The 23,547-nt window shown below is 39.5% G+C and overlaps 1 protein-coding gene across 1 annotated transcript in view; it reads right to left on the reverse strand.

Annotated features, from left to right (window-relative positions):
• The window catches only part of HEATR1 (HEAT repeat containing 1), a 35,877-nt gene extending 18,707 nt beyond the window's left edge, over positions 1-17,170 (reverse strand). The window contains exons 1-20 of the mRNA XM_034060694.1: positions 17,167-17,170; positions 16,807-16,984; positions 14,306-14,522; positions 13,218-13,359; positions 12,590-12,691; positions 11,743-11,883; positions 10,966-11,177; positions 9,575-9,708; positions 8,765-8,873; positions 8,318-8,428; positions 7,723-7,840; positions 6,393-6,500; positions 5,884-5,979; positions 4,826-4,914; positions 4,340-4,551; positions 3,948-4,069; positions 3,247-3,444; positions 2,572-2,755; positions 2,163-2,311; positions 430-622 (exon numbers count right to left, since the gene is read on the reverse strand). Of these exons, the coding sequence (XP_033916585.1) occupies positions 430-622; positions 2,163-2,311; positions 2,572-2,755; positions 3,247-3,444; positions 3,948-4,069; positions 4,340-4,551; positions 4,826-4,914; positions 5,884-5,979; positions 6,393-6,500; positions 7,723-7,840; positions 8,318-8,428; positions 8,765-8,873; positions 9,575-9,708; positions 10,966-11,177; positions 11,743-11,883; positions 12,590-12,691; positions 13,218-13,359; positions 14,306-14,522; positions 16,807-16,948 (2,779 nt within the window). The 5' untranslated portion in view covers positions 16,949-16,984; positions 17,167-17,170. The remainder of the gene's footprint in view (positions 1-429; positions 623-2,162; positions 2,312-2,571; positions 2,756-3,246; positions 3,445-3,947; positions 4,070-4,339; positions 4,552-4,825; positions 4,915-5,883; positions 5,980-6,392; positions 6,501-7,722; positions 7,841-8,317; positions 8,429-8,764; positions 8,874-9,574; positions 9,709-10,965; positions 11,178-11,742; positions 11,884-12,589; positions 12,692-13,217; positions 13,360-14,305; positions 14,523-16,806; positions 16,985-17,166) is intronic.
• Between the last annotated feature and the right edge of the window lie 6,377 nt (positions 17,171-23,547).

The raw sequence follows: 23,547 nt of genomic DNA on the forward strand, positions 1-23,547 counted from the left end.
TCTGGAATTAAAGAGTCCTCTCTTTTCACTATAAACGGCTACATTACACAAAACCAACATGACTCACAGATCATGGCTCTGAACTTCATCACAATACTTGTATTTGTGTTTAAGCTCAGAGTTCATATATTGCTACTGCCTGCCACATCCTATACAGCACAGAAAGTAAGGTGCTGTAGCTGACTTTTTCAGCATAAGTGTGTGCTTCTTTAAAGCTTTTAAGAAGAAAAAAAAGAAGTGGCTTCACCTACTTTCAAGCTTGGGCTGGTAACTGCAGCAGTGATTCAGCAAGAGCTGTCTCCGCCTAGTACAGCTGAACATAAATAACCACAGATACCCTTTGTGATATAAAATATATTAAAGTAGCATAAAATTAAGAGATACTGGGATTAGGTCTTAAGGTGAGAGATATAAACTGTTTTATTTTACCTGGAGATGATGGCAATAGCAGTTGTTTCTTTTTTTGGTATGTCTGTGATTCAAGCAGTGCATAGCCAATATATAGGGCTTGAGTCTGTAGCATTGCATTGACTTCATAGTTCAGCTGATTTGAAAGGTTATAACTGTAAGTCCATAAAATTGAAAGGAATTTGAAGAGAACCTCTGAATCTTTTAGATGTACCTTAAATTTAACAAAAAGAAAACAAAAAGATAAAACCACTTGATATTAACTAATTTATTCCGCAAAATGCTACTGGCAACATTTGATAAGCCATCCAAATTCAAGGAGTACACAGAAAGAGAATTGGAGTCAGAATCAGTGTCTTTTGAAAGAAAAAGTTACTGAGTTGAGGCATTTGGGTAAACAGTACTTGCATATCCACAGGTGAAAATGCTTCTTAACAACTGCCTTATTTAACAGATAATTTGTAGTCTATAGGTATGTAAATACAGTGGTTGTTTTTTTTAGTCATAATAAACTGAAAACACATCCACCTGAGTATGTTTATAGTGTGTCAACTGCACAATTGTTATATGCAAAATAAATAACTTCTATTTGCTGTTTTGTGCAGCAGTAAGCTTAATATTGAAAGTTCTCCAAGTAATCCCCAAATTTTTCAGTCAGCCATACAACGTGATTTTTCAGAAGCCTATAAACCAGTGTCTCAGAAGGGCTGGGCAGCACAGCATTCTGTGATGAATATTCACATCAACCTTCATTCTTACAATTAATCATGGCCAGGCTCTGGACAAAAAACTAGCAAATTCTGAATCATAGATGTACCACTGACCATCACAGACACCTTCCCCCCTCCCCCCAAGAGTAATAGATGCTCCAAGAAGAATAATTTTATTTTTTCACTCATCTCAGCCTGTAACTCGCCAGGCACTGAATCAATCTCCTTAACAGCTCAGTGTCAGTACAACTTCACTAGATCTTAGAGTGCCTGGTAATTACAAAGTTATATATAAGAATTAACACCAGAAACATGTTTTCTCACTAAATCATTGCTATTATGTCCTTCCACTGTTTGTGCTTGTTTGTTCTTGCTGAAACAGATCACATTCTAGTAACAGCAGCTTTGTGTCAATTATTTGCTTTTCTTTACCTCAGATGAACAGTTTTTACCCTCTGTCATCTAAAACACAAATTGCCAAAATCCTTTATTCTCTTCACAAAAGTGCATCGCTTCATGTGGGCGAGAAAATGTGGGATGATGTTACCAGGCAACATAGAATCATAGAATAGTTAGGATTGGAAAGGACCTCAAGATCATCTAGTTCCAACCCCCCTGCCATGGGCAGGGACACTAAAACATGTAAAGTCTCGTCAAAGTTTTCTTTTAATATTTTAATTTCAAAACTAACAAATTTTACTGAGCAACTGTTTGCTTTGCTCCCAGGTAGGACCAGAACTTTCAGCTCAGACTTCAAGCTCTTGACTTTGTCCTGCAAATCAGTGTGACGTTTCCACTTTACCTCAGCTGGGCCATATATTGGCTTGTTTGGGTTTGCCTTGATTTTTTCAACTTTAGTTTTCTATTACATGTAATCAGGCTTAACTAACCAGCTGAAGCTTAGACTTTCATCTGCCCACATCTAGCACGCCACAAGCAGCGTTGCATGATCAGTTTTCCATTTTCCTCAGTTTTCCTTAAATTTATGTAACTGCAGTAATAGTTGATGAATAATAATTCAGGCAACAAATGCAAAAGTAATACCCTCAGTAAGAGGTTCATCAGTGCTCTGTACTGGACAGCATTGTTTCCCTCACTTGCTCCACAGACAAGCAGGTCAAATAGCCCCAAAATGAGGTGCAGGTAATCTTGGCCATCTTGATCCAAAGATTCGGGATTCCACCAAGTTTCCTCTGAAAAAATACAGGTTATAAATAAGACACAGTGGATGCATATGAATGCCTTCAAAAATTAAAACACACATCTCTAGTTAAAAGAAGACAACACACTTGGCTGATTTTATGTTCATAAGTAATCTTTACAGATCCCAGTAACAGTAAAGCAATAGGGTTGGGGAAGCAAGTCCTGCTTATTTCCAACAACTTCTGAAGACAAAGTATTTCACCTTCTTCAGTTTATTGATATAAAAGACAGTTAAATCCTTAACACTTACCTTCTGAAAAGGAGAGAGGAGATTTTAGGCCATTAATGAAGGTTTTCAATAAGAACAGGAACATGGCTGACTCTTCTGCATGAGCAGTCTGATCACTATTGAGCTTTTCTATAAAGGCAGTTAACAAGTCCTTAGGCACTAAAGTTTCCTCTGTTGTTTCAACAGACCAGTTTAGGGGAATTTCCTGTGAATGAAAATTCGTTTTAATTCATACTGTCACAATTTCATGCCAGGGAAGGCAGGAACTGAGCATTAAAATTCAGCAATATTTAACTTCCACTCCTACTGAACAAGCCAGATTAACATTTACTCAGTGAGTAAAGCCCTGATATTCCTAAACCTAACAATGACACCACATGATGCTATGGGGTAGCTGATGGAAAAGCCCCATACTTTGTGCCAAGCTCACAGCACTGAAGCATTGAATTAGGTGGTGGGATGCTGGCCTAAAGCTCTGGAATTTAATTTTTCAATGCAGACTCATCAGAGTGGTAAAATATGAGTGATTTCTAATGGCAGTTTCTGGTACTGCTGCCAAGTGTGTGGTTCTGCTCTGAAAAGAAATTAAGGTGAAATTTCCAGTCTTTCTCAAGGCTTCTGAGCTTCTTTTTCTCCAGTAAAAACAGATTTCTCCATCACAAAGAACATAGCCTCTCCACAATGTTTACATCTTACCTCTTCAGAGTCACAAGCTCTGAGGCTTTTTATTTTTTTATCCAAGAAATGCAAGACTCTGATAGCCACTGAAAAATAACTCTCCTTCATCTGTGTATTGCAGCAGCATTGAACAAGCACTGAACCAATTATATGAGTAGTTACTTTCTGTCTCACACTGTCAGATTCCGATTCAGCAACGAGTATCAGATTATCAACCTTAGAAAGAGAGGGGAGGGAAAACAACAACAAAAAGTATATAAGACACTTAACTATGACTTTACACCTTTTTTCATTTTCTTGTCAAATAAAATCCCTGTTACCTTCTATCATCAGCAACAAGTTACTGGCTGCTGTAATGGTACTCTCTGGAATCTAGGAATGCACAAACATCTGTTTCTACAAACTAACCGCAGTTATACTTGTTTTATCTCTGGAATTTTTATTCAGTAAACTAGATTCCTGGAATTTAGTTACACAAATCATTTGTTCAAAAAGGTAATAGCATTGCTTATTTTCCTTATATGAAGGCAGAAATCTGTTTTATCTACATTGTATTAGGGTTTGTTATGCAATGTATACATATTTGCCTAGCAGCTTGATGACAGCACAGTAATGCTCAGAACAGAACATACAAAGTTTTTCAATATCATGTTTATTCTACTCCAGTGTCCACCTGGAAAGTGGGATCTCTGAAGGTTAGGGTACCATGGTACACCTACCATTTGCAATAGTAAGGAAGGGTCCCCTGAAGTCATGTTTTTAGCAAACAGCAGAATCATTTTCTTGTTGGTCGCTGCAATTAACTCTGCAGTCTTACTGGTTTCAATTGCCTCTTCAAAAGCTATTCCAAGAAAAAATAATAATCAGACAATCTAGGTATGCAAGTCACATTAAAACACTGGTGCCTCAGTATTTATAAGCACTCTGAAACACACTAGACAATTTCTTCATCTTCTCAAAGAGTTTTTAAAAGAACTCCATGCACACTCACAGCAAGATAACTCGTTAATGACAGCCAGTCTCCTTCACCATGTGTTCAGGTTCAGTAATGATGATGCTCTAAACTGTCACAAGTTTTCCTTTACCAAATTAGTTACAATTAATGCTTTACCTTCTCGCCAGCCTTTCAGTAAAGGGTGTAAGGAGCAGAGATCAGACTCTGAGAGGCAAACAGCCATTTTCCAATCTGAAGATTTTGAATTTGCATTAGTGGTGACCATAAAAGGTAACAACCGCATTACTGCTTCATCCAGAAGTTCCTTTTTCTCTCTCAAAACCTCCTCTGTGACCAAAATTTTTATTGCTCGCTCCAGAACCTTGCACCTAAAAAAGAACAAGTCACGTTGAAAGCCCATTGCTCAATCATACCAGCAGCATTCCCTTGGCTTGCTCTCCATTTTCCATGGGAATTTTCTGAATCCAAATAGCAGTGAGAACAAATAGGGAGTTAATGGGAAAGCGTAGGCAAATAATTGAACATTTTTCTTGTAATAAAAAGTATCTGAAGTAAAAATCATTTTAAAAAGTATTCTTTGGAGTTAGTTTTTAAAATGTGGTTTATACAGAAAGAATGTAGACTGAAAATGGCAAAACATACCACTTTCCGTCCTTTGAAACATCAGCTTTCTGGAAGATGCTCAGAATACTTAAAACTACTACTTCTGGATTGACTTGTTTCCTGAAAATCTGAAAAGTAATCAAGAAAAAGAAATGAAAATGTAATAAAATAATGGAAAATGCATCTGCTATATCAAGTGGAAACAGGGATCTACATCACTAATTGCATCCCTAGTGATAATCATGTAATAAGAATATTATCAGGGTAAACAGAAGCATATTGAGAGATATGCTAAAGTCTACAGAATTTATTGCATGCAGAAAGGTCCTTTCCAATCCTAACCAATCTATGATTTTATGGCTGGTAAAATTGACAAACAATAAGCAAACCACTTTATAATTAAGAATTGCTTTTACTTTACATAGCATCAGTATGACAAAAATATAAGGCACATTAACAAAAGATATGAAAGTTTAAAGAAGCACTAGTGCTTCCATTTCTATTTTTTAGTGATTGAGAATGAATGAACACAAAAGACCAATAATATTACTGCTAATAATATTCTGCACTACTACTAGCAGAAGCAATAGACAGTTACTCTAGCTGGAAACAATCAGCACAATGCATACCAGAGTCCCATCCAGTAAACCTGAGCTGGTGTTTAGAACTTCGTCACTATCAACTGATCAAGTGACTCTCACATGGAAAAACTCAACTGAGTACTTCTCAAACTGGTGTAATGACTTATCACAGCACCATTTTCCATCCAAAAGGCAGATAACATGGTTTGTTTTTTTATAAAAAAATATATAGGATGAGCAGAAAGGACACTTCAAGTAATAATCGAATAAAAAACTACATCAACACATCCAGGTTAACTGCAAACACTTTGGGAAATATCAGCAAGCAGAAATTTGAAGTGGAATTGTGAGGTAGTAAACACAAGCCTCCTAAATTTGTGCTGCTGCATTCTGTTAAAGGACGAAAGCCATACACCAAGGACATGAGTAGAATAAGGGCAATTACAATGAATGTATTTCAGATACAGATATTCAAGAAGAGCTAAAATCTCATCTGACTTATCAAAAGCTACACACCTCCAAAGAATTGAGAGCAGACATTACAACATCTTTGTTGTCATCCTTGAGGCGATCAAGAATTGCTTCTTCTATGAAAGACTGATCAAAGCCTTCCTGAAAAAGCAAAGGAAAATGAAGAGCCAAATGAAAAAAAATTATCATTTTTGGTAGCACAATTTACAGGCTTTTAATGAAATACCTGAACCTTTGTACAAGAAAAGTGTTAACATCATCTAAATTAAACCTCACAGGCAGACTAACTTTGAACAACAAAAGAAAGCCACATGTAAATATTAACTTAGATCCTAGAATACAAGCATCTCTTAACAAACGAAAGCAACATCCAGACTCCAGAATATGGGAAAATGGTGACAGAAGCCTACTGAAAACACCATGAAAAACAGCAAGGATGACATACGCATAGTTTAGTGTACCACCCATCTTCAACTGATGTGTCTGGCAAACAGCTTTTAGAAGACTTCATATGTTAAAGTCAGTTCTGTAAATGACAGACTCAGGACACAAACCTTTGATGTTTCAATAATATCTTTCAAATGCTGAAGAGCCAGGACCCGCACAGCTGGCTGAGGATGATTCAAACTAAGTAGAAGGGAGGTATCAGAGTCTTCCAGAAACTGAAATACAGATTTCAGAGTGACACACTGCATGTTAAAAATACTTTAAGTACATAAAAGGATAACAACAGTAATTCTTTTAGCACTTTTTGTACCAGAAGAAAACCTCTATAATTCAGACCTAGAAAGTGTCAATTATGGAACAATGATCTTGTGTAACTGTTTCAAATTTGTTCTTCTTCACTTTGACAGACAGTTTGGGAATATAGCTTCAAAAGTACAGTAAGCCACAGGCACCTTTTTGTCCCAGGAAAGCACTACACTTATCTAAGGATTCTGAGAAAGCTCTGGTGACAAAGTCAGTGTGACAGAGCACAGATAGAAACCATTAAAAAGTTATCCCTGCCAGTCCAATTGTGTACACTTATCTCAGGAACCTTAAAGGCTAGAAGAGTCATATGAGCCTTTGCTCTGCATGCCTTGTTCTTCTGTTAATCCACTTGCTATGCAGTCACAGAGTCTGTGTCTTTGTTAGATCAGTATAAAAAAATACATGAAGGACTTTTTTACGTAGTTTATCATCTTTTCCCAAGTGCTTTCAGTCTTTCAATAATTGCAAACAACAGCCATAATACTAACCATCTCTTAATAACAAATTCCTTGGACATCCATACGTGTTGTATTTGTGGTTATTCTGTGTTAGGCTGAGTTTCAATTGCTCTTCAGAAATGCCACAGTAGAACTCTGTAGTCACTCTATTCATCCATGTTACTGACCATGAACATCCATAAAATCAATGCAACAAGCAGGACCTTATCACCTCCTCTCAACAGCAATATAGTTGTCAACTTTCTCAAAGCAGACACCTCTGACACTGACAGAATCTTTAAATGAGATGAGGCCTTGCTGCACACCACCAGGTTGTCACTATCGACCACAACAGTATATGTAGTGGTATCGATAGCAATTGAGGCAGGTGGAAATGTTTACATTTGAACCATGAAAAGAAGCTCACACTGCTGTTCATGATACAGACTTAAAAGATCTGATAGCTTTTGATTGTACCACAGTTTTGATCAAAGCCCTCTCACAACACATTTAAGTAAGTTGTTGGGGTTTTTTGGTGGGGTGTTCTGTTGTTTTTTTTCTGTGGTGGGGTTTTTGATGGGAATGGTAGAAACTCTGTTTAGAAAGAGGAAAAAAGACCAGAAATTTGCCAATATTAGCCTTCTGACAGTATGACCAGATAAGAGCTAGGATCATGGACTGAGCTTCTACCTACCTTGTATTTGCCACAGCTTAATGAAAGAGAAATAAATTGGTGAAAAAGATTTTGGTCAGCTTCATCTGTGCAACCTTCCAGATGTTTCTCCAACACAGACTCTAATGCTTTAGGATACCTGCCAACAAACAAAACCCCAACGTTTTTCACAGAGTATTACAGAAGAATGTGTATTTATTAGAGAAAGGCAGGGAAATACAAGGAAGCTGAATGCACACACACTCATCTGAATGCATATGCACACTCATCTGAACCAGCTGCTTTTAAGCAGCTTTGCAAAGGCAATCAGTCATTATGTCTTAACACAGACGAATGCTATGTAGACTGCTAGGATAAATAAAGAGCACAAAAGGTAATGCTACACAGCAAACAGCTGTACAAAGCCAGTAAGTCTGTGTCCACGTATTACAGTGATAATAAAACATGCAAGGACAGATCAATAAAATAAAGTTTGGAGACAAAGATTAGGAGTCAGTTATTTTTACTGTATTTATTTGGGCAAGAATATTGTGCTTACTATAGCCAATAAGCTGAGATCATAGCTGACATCACCACTCTACAGACTGAGGATCTGCCATAGCAATATGGAACTTACTTTCTCTCGAGAAGTCTGATGAGAGGAAGCACCTTTTGATTGAGTGCAGCCATTTTGGTGGGATTAGATTCAGTCTCTCTGCCACAGGAAATAAACTCTTCAAGAAACTTGCTAAAATTACAAATGAAAGAAAAAGACATGTTTTTGACAGAACAGTTTTCATTAATATTATAAAGCACATTGCTAAGCAAGTTAGGATTAATACACATTACTTATTGCAAGTACAGATTTGCTGCTGGTCTGAAGTTTCACTTTGTCCCACAGGTACTCCCAACCAGCACTAAAATCATGGCTCTTCTGTATTATGGATTTTTTTCTGTTTCAAAAATCCAGGTTTGCAGTTAACTCCGAAAAACATGCCCATATAATGCTAATGCCATTGTCAGGAATTAGTTATTAAACCAGAAATTGCTGTAGTACTGCAGAAGAAAAATAAAGTGAACTCACAAAGCCAATAGATTATCTAAATCCTTTTCCAGTGGTATACTCTGAAGAATGGCTTCAAGATGTCTGACATAAATCTCTCTCTCTGTCTCCTCAGATTCTTCTTGCTCCTCTGAGGACAACACATAATCATAAACCATGAACAACAACAGTTTGAGAATAATCCCCTCATACTCATTAAAGCTAATAGCTTGTAGAGGCATCATGATCTGGTGAACCAAGCACACAACTTGAAGACCACAATGTTTATTGATTACTACCATTAACTGTCTGTGAGCTGATAGCAATGCTTTATCCCAATGTCATTAAAATGACAAAGGCTGTATTGCTACCAATAAATTCAAGAATGCTTTAGAATGTTCCAGACCTGCTACCATAACCAACAGCAACTCCCCACAGCATTCCCTGATGTGAATCTGGACCTCTTCAACAAAAGTTTTCCCCATCACAATTTGGCAGTTACAATCCCACAGTAAAAAAAGACTTAATAGTGCAGACACGGGCTACTGTGTACTCTACCCAAAAATGGTTTTGCAGTACTGCAATACCTCTCTAAGAGTCAGAATTCATATACCAAAATTGAGCTACTGCTGAAATATTGCAAATCAACACCTAAATCAAAGCAACGTAGATGTACCAATGCCTAAATAGCCTCCACTGTGGAGCTTGCAAAAACAAAAAGCAACACACAAAAGCTCAATCAGGCCTTCACAGGTATTGGTGCAATTTTAATAGGAGAAGGAACTAAACTTGGACAGCTACATTTACCACAGCCATCTGCCAACAAGATTGTAATACTGTATGCTAACTTACCTGTATCACCTTTTATGACAGTGCTAACAAGGTGAGGCAACAGGTAATGCAGTAGAGGAGAAATATCATAGTCTGTTGAAAGGCCTTGCAAAAGCGTTACCAGTTCTGGGGTTTTGCACAGATAATGAAATGGCCTGCGTAATGGAACAAAAGAAACAAGTATGTACACTCCTTGTTACCAACACTTCCAAACCATGCAGAGTTCCTAAGGATTAAATTTTCAGCAATAAGGGTAACAGCCTCACTGTAAACAATGCTGAAAAGACTCAAAGGGTTCCACTTCCTTATTGCCAGAGGTTCATTGGCACATTTTATATCCAAGAAGAAAACAGCGTGCTGCAGTCATGTTGAGCACAGCTGCTGCAACGGCACAGTAACATACCTACGTTTTTGCACAGTTGGTAGTACTAGCGAAAGTACTTGTAAGGACTGCAAAAAGAGATACCCCCCTCCCCCCCCCCCCCCCCATTTCAAGGAGTATATCTATTACCCAATGGCAGCAAAAGGAAGGGTGGAGAAATAATAGCTCAATGACAGGAGATCCGCAGAAAGAGTAGAAGTAATTTCCCTTCCTGCTAATAAATCTCTCATATCTTGTCTCCTTTTATGTCGACTAGCTGGGAGCTGTATAATGCATCAAATATGCCTCCCTTTAGTTCCCCACACCATAGCTTTTAACCTATTTTCCTTTACTATGAATGTGTTCAAGTATCTCAAAGGTAATCACTGTACTTATCCCAGCAAAGATTTATTCTATTGGAATACCCACACTAATATCTCTGCCAGCAACCAAACTCCCTTTATCCTGCAGGAGTTCCACCATCATGTTCAACATGTTCATGTCAACAGCACTAGCTAACTGTATCTGGGCAGTGAAGACAGATTGATGGGAATGAGATAATACATGTACTTCCAGAACACCTGACTTGTAGAACCAAAGAAGTGCTGGTATAAAAACACATACACTTCACGTGTCACACTATATGAACTCAAAGCCCTTCCACTGAAGGAACGGACTATTTTTTTACAAGCTATTCAAATAACCTCTAATTTGCACCACCATTATTATGCTGTTTTCTCTTACAGGATTCCCACTTTCAAGTAAATCTGCTAGCACAGTTCAGTTTTACACATTGACAGCAATCCTTTACTGAGGGAAGTGGCTGAAGAGGGACCAAAAGGTGACAGACTCACCCCACTGAGACTCCTTCAGCTGTACCAAACATACATGTTTTCAAGGCAAGCTCAAGAAACTTCCAAGCCCTTTGAAATGTGAACTACCAAAATTTCTGATAGAAAAGTAACCCATTAATGAGGATAAAACCCCTCAAATTATCCAAGCGGAGTCTGAGCTTTTAAAAACTGGGAAAACTCAATTCACGTAGACTTACTTTTTCCCAAGTTTGTCTCTCTTCTGAGTTTGTAGCAGCAGGTTCAAGCACGCCAGCCCATCCCTGACCAATGAGGGCACTTTAGATAATGTTTTGCTTATTTGTAACATCAAGGAATGCACCAAGGAAGGCTCCACTGTCACTTTGACTGTCATCTGGCAGATTATCATGTATGTTGCAGCTCTGTAATCCTGTATAGATGATTTCAAGCCCTAGGAAAAGAGACAAAGGTGAATTTTTAACACACATACACACATAGAACTACTAAAAAATAAGCATAATACATTAACATAAAAATAATTGTCATTATGACATCCATGGAATCACACTACCTTCTCTATAGGTTAACTTCTAAAGGATCTATAAAGTAACTTTCAAGAGGAGAAAGCTGTCATGCAGTGTGCACAGATACAGAAGATACATCCATTAACTGCTGCTCTATTCATTAACAAAGTAACAATCCTAGAGGAAAAAGGATATTAACAGGAGCTGTCCACCCTGACTCCATTTCCTTATCATTTAGCACAAGCCTCTGAAACAACAAGGCTAATTCAAACTGTGTATCTATTTCTCACAGCTCCAGTCCTCATGCAGAGTTCTTAAGTCCTCATCTGAAGTGTGAAAAAACATTATCCATGGACCTTTACCTGCCTGATGTTTCAAAGCAGGCTGAGTCATACATTTCACTTGGAAAGTCCCTCTTAAATGTTAGCTGCAGATGCATGTCTGCAGAACACAGTACACTTCACACAGGAAGGAAAACAAAGCTTCAGGTACCTTTTGAATGTAAGGAAGCAGCATAGAGACTATAGTGTTTGTTATCTTCTCTGCAGCACCAAGAGCTGATACAATGGTGGAGGCATAGAACACAAGCAGAACTCTCAATTGAGCTGAGTTGCCAGGACACTCTGAAAAGACCTGGACCACAGAGAAATCAGATGTTCAGACATCAGGAAAAAAGAAAACACACATACAGCTTCCTCCCAAACCAGCAAAATCTCAGAACTCCAGCATGTAAGATCTACTAGCTCCTGCTGGCACCACTGAAGTCACCATCTCCTCCTAGCAGTAACCCTCACCAGAGGTTACTGCTCCCTCCTGAGACAAGGTAGAAGTAGCACATTCTAGTTCTCTAAATAATTTGAGCTGTCATACATCTTACCCTTCTGACACTACAACTAGTTCTCTATTCAGCATTAACTGAAAAAAACCCAAATAAATTTACTCACCTCCTAACATTCTGAAGTTCTCATTAATATTTGAATATGTACATTTGAAAGAACTATGACACCCCTCAAAAAAGATCCCCAAGTTATGATCAGTTACAAACTAATAGCAGAAATGACTTTATAATAGAAATTAAGACAATGAAGTACTTTGAAGTGATACAGTATCACTAAATAATACAGTATCACCAAATTGTTTTGTCATGTCTCATTGGTTCTCAGCCACTTTCTTATAAGAATTTCTGATAGACCATCCATATAAATATTATTTACTACTAAATTGCTCTTTATACTGTTTGATATGTAATTCAAAATATCAGTAAATAGAGTAACATTATACGAAGATGGGGAAAATCAAGTGATAACAAACAAATAATATGCCAGAATAAATGAACAACCTTCACAGATTTTGCCACCAGCCTGCAGATGAAATCCATGAAATCCAGGTCTTTGTAGCAGTGTGTAATGACAGTACCCCTTGCCAGTGGGACTCCGGGTTTCTTTACATGGTGAAGAAAGTAAAATCAGAACACTCCAAGGTAAAGTGAAGCACCCAAAGTAAAAATCAATATAATCTCTAAATTAATCCTACTGATAAGTTAACACCATTTAAAGAGAAACAAGAAATGGAAACCCACACACCCCTCTGGAATTTTTTGTATCTACATGCAGACAGACAACTGAGAGCATTACATGTAATCTATATTCAAATAAACATGAATTTTACTAACTGACATATCTTCCTAGTAGTAGCAAATACTTGCACCCTAAAAGCACACTTTAACTTCGCCAAAGCAAAGAGTAATTACAATCAAAGCTTTTTATAATTAACTTTATATTTGAAGAAAGATAAGAGAAACAACAGGTGGGCATCCAGGCTCCAACCCTGCAATTAGATATTTCAGTACAGTTCTACAACTAACCACATGAACAGGTGGACCTGTTCATAAACCCAGTAACAGAGCTGAGATATTATTAATAAAGTCACTCATGTTTATCCCAGCTTGCATCTGTTCCATACTTTACCCTTATTGGATCCATCCAATGCCATTTATGAGTTGGGCTTGTTATATTTAAAAGCTGAATAACTCTCACAAATAGATTAGTCTCGTGATATGGCAGAACACAACCAATCAAACTGTCTTGATTGTAGAGATGGATGTGAAATCTAAGGGGGAAAAAAAACCCAAACAAAACATTACATCTGCTTTGTGTGTGTATATACATATATATATATATACATGTTTTTTAGCAAGATGAGAGATCACTTCCACACTGACTCAGACATATAGTCCACCTACAGTCCAGAATCCCAAGGTGGCCCCTAGCCTGTATGTGCTACAGGAGAGAAACACTGCTAGCAATTTTTTCCTCACTAATTTTAGGTCCTTACAGAAATTCAGACTGCCGTATTTTCTTCTGCATAGATTTCAATATTAAACTAGACATTACAATAATCCAGCATGAATTTCAGTATAATACATATATTGAAAAAAAATGTGATTAACAGGTTGTATCAACAAAATCACCCACTCTCCCATGACATGAAATATTACATTTTCTGCATCTGGATAGGAAAATGTATCTAAATAAATACAGCATCACTCACAAAATAATTGGTTTGTTTTTTCTTCACACCTTTCTGCATAATCCTGAAATAAGAATACTTAGCTAATAATACAGGGGCATGCTAGTTGTGGTTCACAGTTAATACTGAAAATTAGGCATCTTACACAGCCCATTGCTAAAAGTGTATTAGGTAAATGCCTCTCTAGGTCCTCTGTAAGATGGCTAGAGTTGGGCAAATTTGGTGAAAACCAGGCACAGAAATAATTGCTTTTATATAGAATATCATGACAGATCAAAATTTTCACAGGAATTTATCAAAATAAAACATCTAATTGGAAAACAAGACCATCTGGCCCCATACAGACTAAGCCTAAATGTATATTTTTAACATTTTAACCTGGGTTTTGGTTTGTTGGTTTTGATTTGGTTTTTTTTTTCCCCTAGAAAACTGAAGTAACATTATTTGAAATTATTCCCATTAGGGAAAACAATCTGACATTTCTAGTAGCCTTATCTGTTGACATGGAGGATATTCAGTGGATTACCTGTGAATCAGCCATTCAAGGCACTTCTGCGCTGGCTTAAGCATAAAATAAGGGGACAGATGAATCAGGAACAATGAAATATTCTTATTGAGCTCTTGATTTACTGCCTTAGACTGAACACTGCGTTCCAGGCCTTTGGACGTGGAACTAAACAAACTGGACTGGAACACTTCAAATGAAGGATCAATCCCAATCAGTTCTTCTAAGCCAGTGCATCCTGTGGGAAAAAAAACGGAAGAATGCTTTAAATGCAACAGTTCTGTTTACTAGTCCTACTCACCTCCTCACTGGTATGTCCAACTTGTTTGCTATACTGGTATACATCACAGTCACTAAGAAAACGAAACCAAATACTAAACAGGTCTAACACCAAAATGTTTGCTACGCTTAAAATTTAGCTAACAAAGAACTTTAACAAGTAGCGAGCAGGCTGAGGAAGGTGAACTGTGCTCTCCATTTGCAAGACTTCATCTGGACTAAGTACTACACACAATTCTGAGCTTGTCAGTAGAAGAAAAACACTGCCATATAGGTGTGAGTCCAGCAGAGGAACACGACTATGGCAAGGGGAATGGAAAATAACACACAAGGAAAAGAAGGAACTGAGTTTGTTCAGCCTGGAGAAGACAGAGCCAAAACGAAATCTTCCTGCTAACTACTTAATGGGATATAGTGTAGGTTTTCTAGAAGAGGAAGCCAGACTCTCGTCTGAGATGCACAAGGGAAAGATGGGAAGCAACAGATACAAGCTGCAGCACAGGAAACTTCCAGCCAACATACGGATTTATTATTTTTTTTTTAAACACTGGGGTGGTCAAACGGATTTAGAGGCCAAATACTGGATCAGAAACCATAAAACCTCCAGCCTCAAAATGAACCAGACACAGTCCTGTAAATATTAATGGCTAATCCCAAAGGAGGCAACTTCAGCTGAAAGAAAGAAACCAAAAAAATGCTCTTTGTTGCATCAAAGACATACGTATGTACAATCTTGTTACTTAAAACTGATTTATGGTAGCAATCGTCATGGTTTTACAGAACAGCTTTCTTATTCAAGAAGCATCCCATTCCCAGGTAAAGTTCTATGTAAAAATAAAAAGAGATAAGCACAAAGGGTTTGAATTTTTTAAATCTCTTCTGCCACTTTACACTATTTGTGGCCATAATATTACCAAAAAGCAGGGCACCTCAGCATGTTACCATGGAATCAGAGAATTCCGGTTGGAAGGGACCTTGTAAGATCTCCAGTCCAAGGCCCTGCTTAAAGCAGGGTTAGCCCTGAAATCACACCAAGTTCCTCAAGGCATTACTCAGTTGGAGTTTTCAAAAGGATGGAGAGCACAACCTCCCTGGACAACCTGTTCAACTGTTTGACTTTCCTCAGGGTTAAGATGCTTCTCTTATATCCAGTTTGAACCTCTATTGTTTCAACTCACACCCTATCCTCCAGCTATGCCCTTCTTTGGAGCACCTGATCCACTTTCTTGAACTCTCTAAAGAGGTACCACCAGGCTGCTCTTAAAGAGCCCTCAAAGCCTTCCCTTCTCCACTTCTCCAGACTGATACCAGAGATGCTCTTCCCACCAACTTCTCATTACAGGGCAAATTCTCCAGCTCTCACCCACTCTGGGGTCCTCGAATCTATATGCCCAGAAATGTTCTCCAAGAGGACCTGCTCCATTATTATTTGATGAGAAAATGAACATGAGCCAGCTTCAGTGTGTGCTCTCAGCCCAGAAAGCCAACCCTATCCTGGGCTGCATCAGAAGAAGCATGACCAGCAGGTCAAAAGAGGTGATCCTGCCCATCTACTCTGCTCTCGTGAGACCTCACCTGGAGTACTGTGTGCAGTTCTGGTGTCCTCAACATAAAAAGGACATGGAACTGTTGGAACAAGTCCAGAGGAGGGCCACGAGGATGATCAGGGGACTGGAGCACCTCCCATATGAAGACAGGCTGAGAAAGTTGGGGCTGTTCAGCCTGGAGAAGAGAAGGCTTCATGGAGACCTCATAGCAGCCTTCCAGTACCTGAAGGGGGCCTACAGGGATGCTGGGGAGGGACTCTTCATTAGGGACTGTAGTGACAGGACAAGGGGTAACGGGTTAAAACTTAAACAGCAGAGATTTAGATTGGATATAAGGAAGAAATTCTTTACTGTGAGGGTGGTGAGGTACTGGAATGGGTTGCCCAGGGAAGTTTTGCATGCTCCATCCATGGAGATGTCCAAGGCCAGGTTGGATGAAGACTTGGGTGACATAGTTTAGTGTGAGGTGTCCCTGTCCATGCAAGGGGATTTGGAACTAGGTGATCTTAAGGTGCTTTCCAACCCTAACTATTCTATGATTCTATGATTATTTCCCCAAGGACCAGAGTGATGCTGACTATCCTGTAGTTTCCGAACTACCCTTTCAGCTTCTTCTGAATAGGGGTTTGACTCTCCCATTTATCTTTTTGGGGTAGATGATTGTCAAAGTCATGGCATCTGGATAGCCCAACTCACCCATTGCAAAGAACGTGTCCCTGTCAATGGCAGCGGCTTCCTTGCTACTGAACAGCAGCGATGCTACTTCGCTGCGATTTAGGAGGCTGGGATCATTCTGGGGAAGCGCCAGCCGCTTCAGCTGCTCTGCGAGGGACGTCATGGTCCGTGTGCCCGGGAAAGCAGCCTCCAAACAAACCTAACGAAAGGGAAGCAGACCAGGCCCGCGGTAACTCATCTGCACGGACCCACGCCGCCTCCCCCCAGCTCCCGGTGCGGGCCCTGCTGTCAGCTGCCCCCCAGGGGCGCACACAGGCGGGGATGGTCAGGTCCCAGCCAAGCCGGGAAGACGCGGGACAGCGGCCGGCGGTGACAGGTCACCTGATCCTGATCCTGATCCCGATCCCGATCCCGATCCCGATCCCGATCCCGGTCCTCAACACCGACCTGGCTCTGCGCAGCGCCTCTCCACGCCGGACCCCACGTGTCCTGCGCGCGCCGCTAACCCGGAAGCGAAACGGTAAGTTCCCTCCCAGGCCCAGGGCAAAGCCACTCGCCTGCTCCCGCTGTCGGGAGCGCTGCTGAGCATGCGCTGTTGTGTCGGAGCGGAGCCGGGGTGCGTGAGGACGGGTTTGCTCCTCCGGGTGGCTGCTTCAGAGTGCAGCGCCTGGGCGGAATGGGGGAGCCCCGTAGCACCGGCCAGCGGGTAGTTTGGATGCCACAATACCTGTGAGATTTTGTGCCGATTCCGGGAAGGCAGCAGCTCAGACTGGGGATGGGTCCCTCTAAAGGTGGACTGCGTATCTTAGTAGTAAGGATGTGCGCAACTCCTGATGTTCACCTTAGGATTTTTCCATATCTGGAGTGAGGTGGCACTATCTGGGAAGTGCGGGACTCCTACGAGGAAAAGGTCTTGAGAGCTACAGCAGTGTGTGTAGGCTAGATCCCATTTGAAGAGCCATAGCTTTGTAGGGTAGAAGAGCCCTCTAAAAATCAGCCAGTCTCAGGGCCAGTTTAGAGCAAGTCACTCAGAGTTTTGTTCAGTTGCATTTGGAGAATTCCACAGCTTCCTTAAGCATTTCATCCTAGGTTTGGTTACCTTCAGATTAAAAATAAATCCCTAATATTAAAACCCATGGTTGGACAGGTTGAATGAGGTTTTGAGCAGCTTGGTCTAGTGGAAGGTGTCCCTGCTCATGGGGATTGGAACTAGATTGTCACTGTCCCTAGAAGTGTTTACAAACCGTCTAGATGAAGCCCTCAGTGACACGGTTTAGCGGTAGACTTGGCAGTGCTGGGGAACTGTTGGACTTGATCTTAAAGCTCTTTTTCAACCTAGCTGATTCTTACGATTCTGTGACTCTATGGCTTGTGACAAACCAGGAGAAGCCTGGAAAAAAAGGGCCAGAAATAAAGCTGACTTCAGTTGATGTCAGCCAATGGACAAAATGGTGCCAAATGTAACCATTCCAATAACCGATCTGTAAAATTATTTCTGTATATTGCTGAGAAGCTGTATAGCTGTGGCAGAAATAACAAATTTGTTTACATAGCAAAGCTGCCTTTATTGGCAACCATTTAGCATACAGTAAAAATACAAAAAGCTGATAAACATCTAGGGTTGCAGAGGATTGTTTAAATGGTTAACTGTATCCATTAGGAGTATCCACTGATTTCAACAAGACGCTTTGCTTGCATTAAGTTAAACCTGTGTAGGAGTGGGATCAAAGGGAGGAAATTAAGCTGAATGTCTGACTTTGTGCCTAATTATATTTATTGGTGCCTTGTCAGAGAGCATGTACTAACTATATATCATGTTACTTCTGACATGGCATTACCTGGATGTAATGACAGCAGCTGATGACCTGTTAAGGGTTGTTACCACTGGAGTTAAAACAATGATAAGGTGTTTGAAGGATATTACTGATTGCTGTAGTTTTTTTGATTGTTCTAACACTGAGATTCTGATCATCTGGCAAATGAGCTGGGTAGGGGTGGTGAAAACTAAGAGACCAGTTATTGCACTTTTCCACATTCCCTGTGGCTTCTGTGCATATTGTTCCTTTATGAAGCCTTCATGTGACCTTATTTTTAGCATAGTTTAAATCTGCATAAATGTGCACATTTCTGTGTCTAAAAGTACCAAACAGTAAAATATGCAGATTTCACAAAGGACAGAAAGCTGTTTCTAAACCAGAAAACTGGTCATTTTTTAGCAACATGGTTCATTATTTGAATACTCTAGCCAGAAAGATTACAAGTTTTAAATGCTAAAATGTGTTCAGGTTTTCCAGTACTCCAGGTTTTCCATGGGGAGTTGCAAGACAAGAGTTTTATATCTTTGTGCTTTCTGTTCCATCCTTATTTGGTTTCAAAGTAAAGCTGGGATTCCCTTTGGAAGCTAATTGGAGGAGCAGAGACACCTTCTGCAGAAGGAAAAATATTTGTTCTTCATTTAATCCTAAAAACCTGTTTCCTGGGAAGAATACAAACCCAGAAAGTCTATTAAGAAATATGCTTAGTTTTCACTGTAATTCTCCAGTGGTGAAGCTGAATATCAGAGACTTCCTCCATGCTGGACTACAAGGAGATGCTTTTCTGAACTTAAATCCAAGCCACTTTCAGCTAGCCTCTCAGCTTCTCAGTGCCTGCATCTTCACATAGCTCATCTGTATCAGTGTACAAAGCCATACTAGAGCAGAGATCACCTCTGCTGATGGCTGCTATTAAACTACATTTGACCAATTAGATTGCCTGTTAAAAAAAATGCTAATTTTTATGTGGAAAAAAAGATCTGATTCAAGTGTTTTCTGCCAGCCTGTTCACTCGTAAGCACTGGTGTTTGAAAAGATTTGACTGAGAAATGTAAACATTATTACATATTTAATGTTCTTTACATCTGGGTAAACTTGTGCTACTGCTGGGGCAAATATAACTGATGTCTTTACAGAGAGAACAATCTAGTCTTTATATTCTTTTCCTTTCAAGTCACCTCACCAGCTGTGCATATATAGGGCTATATCTACCTTGGGAAGTAGTGCAACCCAGAAGGAGGGAATCTGTAGAATGAAGTGGTGCTGAAGAACCCTTGTGGCATGGTGTGTCAGAGGTTTTGTGCAGACTAGATCTTGTTATGCCCTATACACCCAATTCCCACTAGGTACATTCTCAGAGTGCATCCTCTGTTTTGGTTTCATGTGTAGGCAACAGATGGTGAGGGATTTCATTTTAAGAGGAAAAGAGAATAATTTCTCATACAGAAAAGGAGTGTACAGTAGTGTTCACTAGCAATAGATCAAAATGAAGGTAAGGAATTGAGTACTGCCTATGGAATGTATTGTTTACATACAAAGAGTGCGCTTAAGTACTCTCAAAAGCTTATTAACTCATTTGCTAAGATGATGCTTCTTTTTCCTTCTTGCACCACCTGTAGTCCTGCAAGTCACCATGATTTTGGATTGCTACAGCAGTTTGGAAGGAAATGGAAGAGAACCACCTTCTGTGTGCTTCACTGTCACTTGCTAACAATCTTGGTATGTTCTCTGATGTTTCCCCATGCCATTTCTAATAGGGAGTGTGACAGTGCCTGACATCTAAAATGTAATCTGATTGTAGCATAATGAAGTAATACTAAAATCTTTCTAGTATGTGCAAAGGAGGCTGTAACTTCCTTAGAGTGTATCAAGTTTTCTAAATTTTTAAGCAACAATAGATGCTAGCAGGTATCTGTGTTTAATGTGGCTGCAGGTATGCTAATTGACCTGTAAACCAACTTGTATTCTGGAGCAATGGCTTCATATTTTGTAAGTCAAGGTAACCTTATTGTCAAAGGACGTATTTTGTTTTGCTGTTGATTGTAGGAGGCATGCCAAAGTTTTGTAGTTTTGCAGGCTGTGCGGTTAAATCTGCTCAGAGGTAATCTCTGTCCTTTGGTCTTAATTTGTGTAAACATCTGTTCCCTGTTGGAACTTTATAGTTAAGATTGAATCAAGGGTCTCTGAATTTATAGTTACTGTAATTATCAGGAAGAACAGTGCTTCATAACTTAAGGCTGCAGTAATGTATTTTCCTCTGTTTTCAGTTCTTTATGGTCTCTGTGCCAATGCAGCAGTCACCCTTCACCTCTGGGCATTATGAAATGATGAGACAATACCCTTCTGGAGGGTATACTTTGATAAGGCCTTGAGGCCGTTATTCATTGCCTCAGCTTTTGTTAGAAGCAATGAGATTGGAGCCATTTTATCATGTAGCAATGCAAATACATAAAACAAGAGAGTTAAGATTTGTTTTCCCTACCTACACATCCTTCCCTAAGGGCTTGATCTTTTGTGCTCACATTAGTGAAATTCAGGAGTAATTCTGATGAGGTCAGTGAGGTTGTATGGACGTGCAGCTGATGTAAGTGGAGGCAGAAACAAGCATGATTTGATAATGGTTACAGGGAATTGCAGTTCTCATTGCTGGAACATGACTGAAGGGAGAATAAATCTTCAGCTGAACTGAAGGGCTGGGAAGCTTCCATGCTATGCAGCGTATCAAGCACATCATCTACTTACTGACCACTGTGGCAGGCAGTATCACATTTCCCCGGCTTTTCTTGGAAAATCTACTGCAGCTTCCCCCAGCCATAAATTCTCATGTGTAGCTGCATTCCAGATCTAATAATAAATAGAAGCCCTCTGGATGGGGTGATGGGAAGCTATTTTGGGGATTTTACTGTATCAAAGGCTTTCTGATGTGGTAATATAAACTGGGTGCTTTGGCTTGAAAATGATGGTAAAGGAAGATTTGAAATACGTATTCTGAATAATTAGAAATAAAACCCAAATAAACAAGCTAGCTTCAGCTAGGCACGTGCAGAGAAAGCATTGGCTTGAAAAGGATAGGTAATAGTCATCTTTGTAACTCTGTAGGTCTAGTTTGTCCCAAAAGCAACACAGAGTGTAAGGAAGATAAATGGAGATGGTGAAAAATTGAAGAAAAAAACAGTCCTTTCAGTGCTGAGCGACTTGATGAATTGTGATTTTTTTGTTTATTGTTTGAAAGCTCAAACTAGAAAGCTGAATTTTAATAACTGCACAATTGTTGCAACGAATAATAGGAAGATGTGTCATAATTGCTTTGACTGTGATAGTCCCTTGTCATGAAGTGATATTTATTAGGCTGGGAAATATGATACTGCATGCCTATGTTAGCTGTTTATTATTGTGAAAAGATACCTATGCCAGACAATTTACTGAGAGAGTAGGTGTCATAGATCCATTGTGTGGTAGTTGTGGGTCACACTGTTTAATATATTGGGAGAACTTTGTAATCAGAGCATAGCAATATGGCCATTAGGGACTTGAATGTAATAAGCAGTAAGGAGAGTTTTGTGTACTAGATATGTCTCATCTTTCACAGCAGGGCTGTAAACAGTAAAGGAGACAACAAAATGAAGGATATGGAGAAGGAAAAAGGGATCAATAAGGAACATACTTAACACAGATACATTTCTTACTGCAATATACTGTCTTGCTATCATCTCCTTCAATTGCCAGTTATTCAAACAACTGCCAGGCACTGAATATGAGTAGATCTCAAATGGTGCAACTATCCATTCCTGATCTGCAGCTGTTGGAACCTCTATTTGCTTGTCAGACAGCCATTTGTTGGGTTTTTTTAAATGCTGATATGGATCACAGCTCTTACCCTGAAGGAGAAAGTGTCATTCCTGTCTGGATGCACATTTCAGACTTTTTCTAGACTGGCTGTTGGAGCCATTGCTGCTCTCATTTCCCCATTTGGCCCTGTTGCTGCCAGTCCATGGGCCTTGTCCATACCTGGTTAATATGTGGTTTGAACTAGAATGAGCTCCCAACTTTACATGGTAATGCCTGAAAACAGTATGATCCACATTTAGTAGCAGAGAGAAGAATATATATCTGCCAGTTTTGCTGTTCCATTATATTCAGTTACATGTTTTTATCTATTCACTTTCAAAATTTTATTTATTTTATATATTTTTTTTTTGTGTAGGAATGAGTCATGTGTTCATGTAATGTCCACTGGGAACACTAAGAACAACTGAACATTTTTTAACATATATATGTATGTGTATCTGCATTTCAGTGCCATTTAAAAACATTTCTTGCTTTTGTATTTGCTTTTATTGTGCATGGGAAGCTGTTTATGCTGTTACGTGTCTTTGGAATGCTTGGGAAAAGCCCCTGTTGTTAGAAGAAATAGTGTGTTTGATTTAGATGATGAGGGCATGCAACTGAGATTTACTGGTGGTAAGCCTTGATCTCCAGATTTGCTGATTTACTAAATGTGGCATGTTTTCAGAGTTAAGATAGTGGCCCTGCTGTCTCGAAGTGATGTAAAGACCTTGTGCTGCCTTTCGTAGGATAATCTTGACAACTGGAAATATTCTTTATAACAGCTAATAACTCTTAGTGGCAGAAGTATATGCCAGTGTTTTCTTTGATGCATTTCTTACCCTGTCATTCTGCATACTTTGTGTATGCTGGTGACTTAAGAGAGTTCTCTGCAGAGAAACTACTTGAGAGGGACTTAGAGGCCCAGTGATACCAGAGGCAGCTCCTTGGGCATGCTGAGAAAAGAGTGCTATTTCTGCAGAAGGCTAGACAGGGACTTAGTATAGTAGGTAGGAAGGCAGCCTGGACTTGAACATGTGGTGAAGGGGAGTGTGTGGTGCTAACAGTCACGTGATTCTGCCACTGATGCTGATACATCTCTTTTAAATAAACCTGGTGGTCA

This window comes from Melopsittacus undulatus, chromosome 3 (assembly GCF_012275295.1).
Source record: "Melopsittacus undulatus isolate bMelUnd1 chromosome 3, bMelUnd1.mat.Z, whole genome shotgun sequence".
Lineage (NCBI taxonomy): Eukaryota > Metazoa > Chordata > Aves > Psittaciformes > Psittaculidae > Melopsittacus > Melopsittacus undulatus.